Raw genomic sequence first — 12,536 nt, 5'->3', positions numbered from 1 at the left:
CTCTTAAATTGTTCAAAATTCTTGAAAAATCCAATATCGCCACCGAACCACATGACCTATGACCTTCATTTTCGGGTTGGCACAACTTTCCACAGTCCTCTACTATGGTCTAAAGTTTTGTGAGTTTTCATGCAATGGTGCTGATTTTACAGGCATTTGAAAATATAGTGCTCAATAAGACCCTAATGTCACAGTTCACTTGCAAATGAAAATGCACAAAAACATGTAAAATCACAGATTAAAAAAAAAAAATACAGCACAGTATCTAAAACTGTTTAATAATTAACTGTTACATTACTGCAGCTTGTCTCTTCACTTTGTATTGACTGTATTTTCGTCATGTAAAACTGGAGGAAGCGCTGTGTAACTGCACAGACTGATTTGGCATGCAGAGAGAGAAAAAAAAATCGCTGGCTGTGACAGATATTGAAATAAATTGTAACAGTGAAGAGATGGCTTGTATCAGAAAACTGGTGACGGAGTCAGAAATCACGTGTGACAGGTAAGCGCATTAATTTGTTACATGTATGTATAAGGACTGATTTTATTTTTAATACAAGGGCGATAAAACGCGACCGACGTGTATCTGGGTAACGGATCTCCCAGTGCTGACTGTAGTAGATTCGCAGGCACCTGCGCATTTTTACAGAGGGGAATCAGAGAATCTGCTGCAAGACACACACAAATATACTAATGTTAATGCTTTGCAAGAATGCTCTCAAAAGGTTTACCTCGAGATGTTGGGAGTCTCGATTGAGGGTGATATTTAAGATAATAAGTTACGAAAGTTAGTAAAATGGGTGTGAAGGTTGTTGCCTGTTATTGCGAAAAATGTGTGTATTTTAACCTGCACACCTTGCGACTGTGTTTTTACCAGGTGAGCCACTAGAGGGACCCCCTATAGGATTTAATTTCATCCATGAGAAGAATAAAACAATCACAGCTGATCTTTTAATCAGGCACAATCTCCCTTGCACTGTGTGATGTGATTACAGGTATACTGTAGGTTGATTAAAGCAAATTAAGTTTGATCTTATAATTTATGACTGTGTGTATGTTACTTGAAGTACGAAATGTGAAATGTCAATTTTTCCTACAATACATGAACTCACCGACTCCTCATCTTGAATCATGTGTACTAAATTGTCCATAACGCGGGCCAGATTTCTGAAAAATACAAGTAGTGACAATATTAAGTACTGCATTGAACAACGTATTTTTAAGATTTTTGTTGAGTGTAATAAAGAATAAAGAATGGACTTACTTGGATTTGACGTTGCTGAAGTTTTTTCCCAGAGCTAAATGTTGAATTGATCTGTTCTTGCTTAGCCATACCACTAGAGTTGTAAGATCAGAATCCAAACCTTCACAAGAAAATACATACAGTTGCATTATTTAAATGCAGGCACTTCTAACTTATTGGAACAGATTTATTGTTCTGTGCTGTAATTTCTTACAGATTCAGAAGTGTATAGCATTTCCCGTAGCACATTATAACTGTACTATCAATGTGCTTTGTTAGTACTCTGTACTGGTTACACAGTGTCCCCTTGTCATTTCTCAAGTCAAACATGAAAGCATTCAGACAAAGAACCATATACAATCAACTATCGATAAAATAAACTCAAATTAGAGCAGGGCTTCTCAAACTCGGTCCTGGGGACCCCCTGTGGCTGCTGGTTTTCGTTCCAACCGAGCTCTCAATTACTTAACTAGACCCTTAATTGAACTGATAATTTGCTTAATTAGACCTTTTCACTTGTTTTCAGCTCTTGAACAGTTTCATATTTCAAGTTAGCTGTAACATTTGATAAGTAACTTCAGCTATGCAACTGTTTAAGAGCTGAAAACAAGTAAAAAGGTCTAATTAAGCAAATTACTGCTGTACAGACAGAAATGAGCTCAGGGTCATAGATTTAACACAATCTCTCCTAAAATTGCACATATACGGTTATGGTTTCCTTTTTTCCCTTTGACAATCAATTATTTGTGTTCTTTTACAAACAACTTTACCATAGAGATAATAACTTTAACAGGACCATGTTAATGGTAATGAAGGAAATCAAAGTCTGTGGTCATTTTTACAGTGATGGCGTTCGGGAGCAGCTTCCTCACAGTAACAGAATACAAGTATGTCTTTACCAGTACCTAATGTCAACTCAAGTTTCCTTTACAGCTTAAATCACAGTGCAGTCATTTGGGAAAAAAAAAAAAAAAAAAAAAACTTACCATTATCTGAAATATCCAGGCTTGAAATGTTTGGAATTTCTGCAATGCAGCCTTCTAAAATCTGAGAACCTCCAGATCTTAACTGAAGTAATGGAACAAACAACATATTCAATTATAATTTTTACTTTTTGTTGTTTCTTTTAGAAATAACCACCATTAATAACCCAGCTACTCCCAACAACGTCACATGTAACTGTTGAGTGAAGGCATTAACCTCTACCACAGAAGGTATTTCCACATTTCTATGTAGACAGATACAGTGGTACCTTACAGTTTCCCAATTTGACAATCCATTCATTTATGCTATGCTGACAGAAAATGTGGCAGACACTTAGATATGTGTATTCAACTCAATTTAGTGGTTTCAAATCTAAATGCTGCCATCCTTAATATCACTAACTCATTTTCACTGACTCGCATTCACTTACAGATGCTTGAATTTCAACACATTGATACACATCTCACTGGTGGTATTTTCACTGTTCAGATCAATTGAATATACCCGTTGTACTCTATTGGTTAAGGTTTGGTTGGTAATTTACTGGATTATTTCACAGAGCAATTAGAAAAGCACTAATCAATGTTCCAAAAAATGTATAATTTCTTCATCTTGCAAAACACTAGGGTTTTTGTGCTGAACACTGTAACAAATAGATATATCATCAGGCAGAATGTAAGCAAGATATTATGTGAAGGAACAACAGTTAATAATTGGGTTAGTAAGCTGGGTACTTACACAGTGACCAAGCTACGGAAAGCAGGCAGGAAATAGATTGGTACATATCAGTGCAAATAAGGACATGCTACAAATATAAGTTAGTAGAAGAACTTAGTCAAGCAAAGTAATCAAGGCTTAAAGGCAGCAAAATAAATCTAAAATAGAAATAAAATTACAGCACTTTGAAGGTTTATTAACAGTATATTGTATTTTGCAGGTTTTTAAATTGAGTTAATTTAATTGGAAAGGAATGGTCTCTATAAAGCAAAGAAAGCGAGACAACAAAAAGAAAATAAATATGTAAAACAGACACCAGACAAGATGCAACTTTTCACTGGGCGACAAGATACTTTCGTGGCGACATGACCATGCACACCTGAAGCGACGCAACAGATTGGAAATCTACCAGATCTACAAAACTATTAAAAATTGATACTGACAAAACTATGATCAAGACTGGTACATATTCATCAACATGATGTGGAAATTGAGGTTCTTCTCCGACGGTATTTCAACATATATGGCAATAAATCATACATACTAGGTTTATCCAGTTTATTCTAAATGGACCCCCATATATTATATTTAATCTCTATCTTTATAATTGCGATGATCTTTGTCATAAAGCTCTGGGTATTTTTCCAATGCATTTTTTTCTCCGTCATTTTGGATACTGCTTCAACGTGGTGGACACCGTGTATTGAAGCTGTTCTCCGATTTTTACTACTCGCTACTACAGGACCCGACCTGAACCAAACCTGCAAACCGCTGCAGCACCGTCTTCTTACCCGCGACCCGACCACTTTGATAAGACGGGAAACCCGACCCGAACCCAAAAGTGTTTGTCCTACTGCCTGCATCAACTGACTCTCTCACGTTCTCACATTCACACACAGACATCTCTACCATTCTCCACAGATTGAGTTTATACAATAGGCTATACATAGCATAGTAGTTTTCTCTAGTAGTCTGCAAATATTTTAACATTGCAACATATTAACTATCTCTACTTACTTTACTATAAAACACCTGTCTATTCCTTTCGTGCAGCCTGTGCTTTCACAAAGATGTACCAGTTTTGTGGCTGTCGTTCACAAAGCAACAAATCAAGTCATGTTCATTATTTTCATTCTCTACGATTCCAAAAGAATTCCACACTTCTGATTTACCTCTGAAACTAGTATCCACTAAATGATATACACCCTGCACTATCTTTTGTTGCAGACGTGATAGATGGATCTTGCGATGTACAAGCGAACCGCAAGATGTGAAAAAGTTCAAATTCGGACCCAATGGGTACCCCGACCCAAAGCAGGACTCTAATCTGGGATGTGAAATATATTTATCAAAAGTATAGGTTCTATAAAATTGTCGCATCGCTGCACATTTTCGCGTGTCACATTGTGTGCAATTTTTTTATCTAAGGGACAAAATACCAGAAAATAATCTACTTGTCCTTCTGAAAAATCTACATTTTCTCGACGTGCTTTCAGTTTTGTAATTGCTGAACCCCAGATTTTTAATGGACTTGTCAAGTTTCTTTGCATTTTGTATTGTTTTTCTACCAAAATGCATGCAATATTTACAGTGGGCACCATCAAATTCTGCAAAAACAAAATGTTTTTTCTTTTGTTTATTTTTATTATATACTTATTTATTTTAAACAGTGTACAACATTTTACAGCTATTCATCTAACATCTTGTCCCATGATGACTAACTGGAGCAGTGCTGCAGCAGCAGGGTGATCCTGGTTTCATACCCTGGTGGCTTTTTTGTACTACTCTCACTAAAAAACAAATACATAAATGAATGAATATATAAACACTCTGCCATGAGATTTAAAGTCAGTATTTTATTTTAAAATAATAATACAATATTGTACAGATAAATCTTCATGTTTTAATAGTTTCACAAATCAATGGATTGTACATGTCCAATAAATAACTAATACTGCTTTTGTTCAAATCTAGTAAGCAAAAAAAAAAAGTAATTTTTTTATAGCGTTTAAATAAAATTAAAAAGTCAATATGGTAAACAGCAAACTAGGTTAGCAAAACTGAAAACTAAAAAAATTATAATAATAACTTTCTTTGCCAGTGAGTTTTTTTTTTTTTTTTTTTTTTTTTTTTTTAAACATCCCAACAAGTACGCTACACGCTTGACCAGAAAGTTGACTCAGAAATAATTGTATCAGATACACAACACGATTTTTCTAATCCGCTAACACCTTAGAGACTCTGGTGTTTTTTGTTGTTGTTGTAACTTTACCAGATTACTACATTTAAATGTCAGGTTCATGCATTAACAAAACAGAATCACTTATTTCAGAATTTACAAAAAACGTAAATAGTACCTTAAATTGAAAAGATTAGTCTTTGCACTGGCAGAGGCTCTCTTGGCAGCCATTTCTGGATTTCTTTGTAACCAATAAAAGATCAGCTTTTCCCACAGCTAGCCAATCAAAAGTGATAGGGATGGGACGTAAACTCTTTGAAATGTTTGTGCTTTAGTGTCAGACTTCCACAATTCAGGTTTCAGAAACATGCGTGTCTCTCTACAAATATACCTGGAGTGTCTTTCTAGCAACAGAATGAATACAGGAAAAATAAATAAATACAAACTACTTGTCTGGCAGGCAAAGTATAACGACAAATCTTGTTGTCCCAGGCGTTGGGCGATACGAATCACACACCCCTGCCTTAGTTTATTTGTCAGTATCCTGCAAGTTTCAGAGAGCAGCTTCTAAGTTTTATTTTATTATTTATTTATTTTTTATCAGTAAACACAAGGTAGTTCAAACTATTGTTGTTCTACATGCTCTTACCTCACAACAACTAAGATCTAGAGAGACATCCTTCAGGTAAGGGTTGCAAGCGAGGCCTAGTAAAAGTGACCTGGGGAAAAGAGAAGCGACGTTACTTTGAAAACAAGGTTAGCTATTTCACAAACAAAAAACTAGTATAAGCTGAAAATAATTGAATTCAAATGCCCAATACTGTACCTGCTGGAGTTTACAGTACGGGACGAACACATCAAAACAAATATGTATTGTTAAAGAAAATTCATTTTTGTAGTTATGTTTCTTTTTATTTCAGTCACTTGTTTATTACATGCTACTATGAAAGAAATTGTTATAACGAGGCAAATCCACTTTTATTTATTGATCAATCTCAGTAGGAAGCCATATCCACCATCTAACAGATTCTGAAGTTATGCTTCTTACACAATCTAAGCTAAAATGTTTTTAAAAGTGCAATGAATAACATAAGGCTTACTTCAGTGCTTCAGGAGGGAGTTTGGTGCCTGACATACTAATGCTTGATAAAGCCAGAGAACTGCTAAAGAACTGTTTGAAGGATGGTGGGACATCTTTGCCTTTCCTGTTTAAAAACAAACAGATTATGATAAATGCACCCATTCCTATAATTCCATACATGTTTCCACTCTAACCCTGGAACACCTTATCCTCTGATTGGACCAAATTATAAACACTATGATAACTTTGTGCAATTGTTTTAACTTTAATGCTGCAAAAAATATAATCTAGTTTATTTTATCAGCTTTTTTAGTATAGCGGTGCCATAATTAAAATGCAACCTTTGGGCTGTACTTTGAGGTACCTATTATAACTAACCCGTCAAAATTGGACATTGTTTACCTCAAAACCACCATCACATTGTTGTTTTACATCAGTTCCTTCATATTTTGGGATTCTAAACAATCCTCAACCATGAGTTTATATACATTTCTGTTCTCATGACAAAACATAGAAACCACCATCAGATCATCAGAATCGAAGGGTTAAAACATGAGTGTAAAAATCACCTGGACAATCTTGCTTAGTGTTTGGATGTATACAATGGTCTGTTCCATTCAACCATCCCTTAAATATTTGAGTTGCTTCTATATTAAACAGTATTTAATCTGTAAACCTTGGTGTGATTGCCAAGTTCCATGTGTGACAGACAGTGACAAGAACATTATGCAATAGGACTGAATTGTTTTCAGCAGTAAAGAGTTTGTGAGTCAGTGAAAGACGTTCCTGTGCTGTCAGACATGCAATCTCCAATATCATACTTTTCAGCACCACAAGTGATATACTGTTGAGAGTACCAGGCCTATTTAGGCAGGCTGGCACCTTCAGATTTTAAAGAGATCAGGCCCTTCCTTATGGAAACAAAGGCTTAGTGGCAAGTTATCAGTGGCATTAATTAGCCTGCATGAATTAATGATAACAAAAAATATATATTTAAAAAAACAGGATTAATTTTCCATCATAGATTGAATAATGACTGTTTTCCACAACACCCAAAATACAACTTTAAATTGTTGTAATAACTTTACAGACACTCAGGGGTAGCTGTACTAAGATGGGCCAGTCGCAGCACAAACATACCACAGTTTGCATTTTCGTTGAGACAATACGCAAAGTATACATTTTGTCGTATGTACTAAGAGCAAATATGTTAATGAAAAGAGTTGCAATATACTAATGTAAATATTTGTTGCATCTTCTTAGCAAGATCTCTAGCATTATACATTGCAAAAGTCGTGCGACACTGTCAAATAAATAGTGGGAGCTGAGTTGTGGTGTGCTGCAGCAGAGGGTGCCCGAAGGATAACTTCTTTAAATGCAAGGGTGCAAGAATCAAAATAACGTAGTTTTTGTTAAAGGTAATCATTTTTTATATATATATATATTATATATATATATATATATATAATGAAAGGCAGTTTAATCCCATCAGATTCTATAGTGGGGCCCCAACCTTCACACCCAAAAACCTCTTTATAATCATACAGTAGCTCCTCGCTAAACCGGACATGTTTGTCCAACGTAAGGAGGTGTCAGGTTTAAAAACAATACAATAAAATTACACACACATACATTTACAGTTCTTGATGTATTTTAAATAAAATTGTGCTGAAATAACACTGTGTTTTGGGTAGGCTACACATTATATTATGTAGAAATATAAATCTGTACAGTAGGCCTATACAGTATACAGTACAGAAGTAAAATCAATGAATACTTAGAGCACTTTCTTTTTGCTTTAGCCTACCGGTAACACAAAATAAATCATGCTGCTGCACTGTACACATTGGTGTACAATGCGAATAAAAGATTTCTTTAAATTGAAACTAAATGATTTTAGGGGTTTTTATTTTATTTTAATTATTATTATTATTTTTAACTTGGCCTACTGAGTTGCCTAGACAATGAACACACAATAGATCATGGTCCTATACAGATGCTCAGAATGAGCTGGAGGGGTTAGTGGCAAATATGTGCAGTGAATTGCTCCTAACACACTGGGATAACCAGAAATGTCATAAATTTGTTTTTAAGTCTTGTAAGTACACCCTGAATTTAGTGAAAATTAGGTACTTGGGTGTTCGTCTCAAAAATGCATTGAGCACAACAGGTAACGCACAAGAAAAAGTGGACTGGGAAATTCCAGAAACAGTTGCAACTGTTTAAAACATGCTTTCAAAAGTTCTTAACAAATTGACGCAATTGTAAGTGTTGCAATTGCCCGCAGCTTTAGTACAACTCATTACAGTATCTGAGAACCCTCATTTGCACCATCTCCGTCCCCTTTTTGTGAATTTATGCAGTAACGCCCATAATTACCTATTCATCTATAGTTGAACAGCAAAGAAAAACTGCTGCCGCAAAGCCCCTAGACTTCCCGACTCGTTTGCAACTGGTTTTGCTATTGCGACAGCCGCAACACTTTAATACATCTACCCCTAAGTTTGATCAAGACGGTACACAATTAACTGTTACAATGTTAGAACTGAAGGTTCTGCCATTCAGTTTATTTGGTTCATGCATGTGGCATATGCTGGGGTGTAACTGCTGTGGCAAACGGGCACATTTCTGTTAATGCTATTCTGACATGTATGCCGTGTGGACAGTTTGTGCAGCCTTCGTATAGCCTTTTTTAGAGAAATTTGTCTTGGTATTTTTATGTTTTAATTCCAAGTCAGAATTTCCTAATTTAGAAATATTGGGCTTTCTGCCTTCTCAGGCTTAATTTTCTTATGATAAATCACAAAGTTTATTTTCCAATGCAAGATGCCACAGCTCATTCTGTGTTTGACAGATATGCAAGTATGAGTATTTTTATACCTCTTTGATAAGCTGCATTTCCCAATAAGCTATTTCTATTTTGCTGTACAGGCAAGCAGAACAATTTTAAATATTTCATCATACAGCAGTGTGTACGACCTGAGGTTTCGCAAAGGACATTCCTTTACTAATCAAGTTGGGATAACATGAAGATGTACCTGTGAGAGAAAACAGTCTTAGAGAAGTTTAAAACTGCCAGGTGTTGTAGACAGCCTCGTACAAGTGCTCCACACAGCTGAAAAACATAAAAGGAAGGTAACATTTGTACACAGGTTTGTTTTTCTGGCGCAAACTATCAACCATAAGATCAACTGTTCAGGATGTTAAACTTACCATATCAAGCGCACAGTCAGAGTTGGATACATCCAGGACAGTAAGGCTGTTGGGTTGAGCCAGGAAACTGTACAGATGCTTAATAAATTAAAAAAAGAAACGTTAATGAAAATGATATTTGAGCAGTAACCAGCACTCCAGATAAGGTTTTGGGTCTTGGAATAACTTGCCCTCTAAGGCCCTGTCCACACTACATAACCGATCTCAAGAACAGTAGTCGAAACCGTTCCAATGAAACCAGCTCAAAGCGTCCACACTGAAGTATTGTTTCATGTTTAGTCGGGATTAATGCGTCCACACACTGTTAAAATAGTTTAGTTCAGTTCCTCTACCAGTGCAATGAATAGTGGAAATTAATATGACAGTATCCCACCATGCACTGTATTTTATTTTAAAATAATGTGTTATGCCCCATACTACCACAGGTCCATACTGCTAATCTTTGTTTTTACCTTTATATCTTGCATGAGCCTAATTGTGGTCCCCTTCATTTTATTTCAAACAGAGCTGACAAATTAAGTGAATTGTTAATCCCCGAGCCTACTTTTAACTCGAACTAGATTTTTGCAGTCGTCTTATTTAACGTTGTGCTCTTGTTATTTTCCCCACCAGTTGACAGAGATGTCCTGACAGATTTTTTTTAAGCATAAAAATGAATACCTAGTGCAGAGAGTACACTGATAGCAAGTCCTTCAGGCGCCTGTATTTCACCAAACATACCACAAAGCATTTTTGGATATTGGAGGATACACAAAAAATGTAGTACAGTATTACAGCGTCCACACTCCTGACACAGCGCACTCTGAGGTGGTCTCAAGTCTGGTTCTTGAGTACAGTATTAAACACTGCGTAGTATAGACGCTAACTGTATTTAGCACTTTTAAGCTGCTTTTAAGCTGCAGTTTAAAAGCACAGTGTGGACAGGACCTAATTTTAACAGAGAGTAAAATGTATTTTCATGGGGTAAAAAGCAACATTACCTTGAAGTCATGAGTAATCTCGATAAATACGGTACAATATTTAATGGTAATGGGGTAGGCATTAAAAAAGGACCTTCCATTTTAACTGCAACGTTACTTTGAACTACTGTACAACCACACATGTGTTCTACAAGGTTCTTTATCAGCATTTTATTCAAGGTATCACACTGACTCAAATTAATTACATTACTTATATTGTAACATTAAATTATTAAACTCAATGAACATGTTAAAACTTCAATATCAAGCCATACAAATAAATTAAGGAAATGCATTCATAAGTTTGTTCAATATTATAGGCACCTTTTTTTAGAGGTTGCCTCTAACGATGGTTCCAGTTGGATTTGTAGCTGGACTGGGGTGTTTACGCTTCAACCTATGCAGCTTTGAATTTTTCTTATTCTTACTGTGACTGGATGCAAAGACAGCAGGGCTAGCCAGAGATTGGATAATGCTGTTTGGTTGGTTTTTGTTGTATAGTTTCCTAGGAACTGAAGACATTGTACTCTTGGAGATGTATTTGTTAGTGGAAGTTTTAGGGGAGGCCGACAAGCTGTGCAGCAAAACTGCTATGCATATTTTTCCGCATTCAATTTAAATGTAGTGCGTATTTCAGATTTTTTAATGCATAAAAATGGCAGGTACACAGCTTGGCAGGACTGCTGTCTGCAACCATGTACACTTTTACATTAAAATACTTTTCCAGAGTTTTTTTTTTTTTTTTAATCGAGAACTCAATATTTTTTATTTGAGAAAGCAGAGAATTATTTTCTTTCCCCAAAGCTAATTTAAAATGTAAGGACACATGCCCCCCTGCAACTACTTCTAGCAGTTGGATGTTAAAAAAATCTACAAATGTTCTGTTCGCTTAGGAACGAAAAAATATAGTCAAGCAGACATTCTGGCTAACAGTTTACATATTTTATATCCTTGTCATTTTATATTGCCACATAACTTCTGTTTATAAAAATAACTATAGATAACTAATAATAAAAGGCATTTGTTATTGTTCTACAACACTATGAAAATCACAATCCATCCACTATGTTTAACCTAATCCAAAAAACTAATTACAATACAGTACCAGTATTCTTATACATTATACATAATGTTGTTAGTATTCTAAAAGTCTTACATGTCGATTTATCCAACTATGGCTGTACCTTTCACCCTGTTGGCCAATCACATCATACAGGGAGTAGAAAATGAACAAGTAACAGTATTGTTTGGAAGTCACAGGATGAGAGAATACAAGTTTTAGTGTCAAGAATACAATATACAGTATTTCAATAGAAAACTGCCACAGCAGTACAGCTGTACTTTAACAAAACTGAAGAAAAAAAATAAAACGCTCAAGGGCACTGCTTTGACACAGCAGCATTAACTCAATGCTAAATAAGTATGTACACTGGACATCACTATGATACAGTGAAAGGTTAAAGGCTGTATTAAACTGACAAACTGAGGTCTAAATGTGTCCACCTGATCTACAAACCTTACACAAATTACTATGTTACACTGTCATTCAGTCCTAGTACACAAAAATAAACAGCACCTATGCGACTCAGTGTTTTGTTTTACTGTTTACATCAACTTCCTAAGGAAGGCTTAATTTGTGCCGTGACTGAGAAGAGCTCACAGCTCAATTGTTGGGAACAAAAGGTCTGACCTCAGGAGTTGAATTAATTCTCTATTTCTGAGGAAGTCGTTTTAAGTACTTCTTTTTTGGAGATGGGTTGGAATGAGCTAAGCAACTGACTGGCATGACTACTCTGATCATCGGAATTATTGGCTCATGATTCAAAAGGTACTTGTCAACTGTAGCACACTTTTGAGTAAATGGGCTGTGTGAAACAACATTTATATTGCAAATGGTATCCTTGCTATGTATTCTGTGATATATAAAAGCTGAATTTTATCACAATGGGCAAGACAATAGATCTGACTTCATTCCCTTATCTGATAAACCTAACCTCTTACCCTGGTGTTTATAAAAAAAGTTAAAACTTCTTCAGGGTCTGCACTTATTTTTGTAATGTGCCTCATTACTGCTAAAATATCTACAAGGCTGCCACCTTGGCGCTTACTGTTCTAGCAGTACATGTTGTGCTTGCTGATCCTGCACATTGGTCTCTGCTG

At 35.7% G+C, this 12,536-nt stretch overlaps 1 protein-coding gene across 2 annotated transcripts in view; it reads right to left on the bottom strand.

The window, feature by feature from the left end:
• LOC121313030 (F-actin-uncapping protein LRRC16A-like) overlaps positions 1-12,536 on the bottom strand; it is a 103,440-nt gene that overhangs the window by 47,011 nt on the left and 43,893 nt on the right. For both annotated transcript variants that reach the window (XM_041245140.1, XM_041245141.1), the window contains exons 14-20: positions 9,418-9,495; positions 9,243-9,319; positions 6,224-6,328; positions 5,773-5,842; positions 2,230-2,311; positions 1,265-1,364; positions 1,113-1,167 (exon numbers count right to left, since the gene is read on the bottom strand). In XM_041245140.1, coding sequence (XP_041101074.1) covers positions 1,113-1,167; positions 1,265-1,364; positions 2,230-2,311; positions 5,773-5,842; positions 6,224-6,328; positions 9,243-9,319; positions 9,418-9,495 — 567 coding nt within the window. The remainder of the gene's footprint in view (positions 1-1,112; positions 1,168-1,264; positions 1,365-2,229; positions 2,312-5,772; positions 5,843-6,223; positions 6,329-9,242; positions 9,320-9,417; positions 9,496-12,536) is intronic.

This window comes from Polyodon spathula, chromosome 3 (genome assembly GCF_017654505.1).
Source record: "Polyodon spathula isolate WHYD16114869_AA chromosome 3, ASM1765450v1, whole genome shotgun sequence".
Classification (NCBI taxonomy): Eukaryota; Metazoa; Chordata; class Actinopteri; order Acipenseriformes; family Polyodontidae; genus Polyodon; species Polyodon spathula.
The sequence above is the reverse complement of the archived record's forward strand: the minus strand, read 5'-3'. Positions and strand labels throughout refer to the sequence as shown.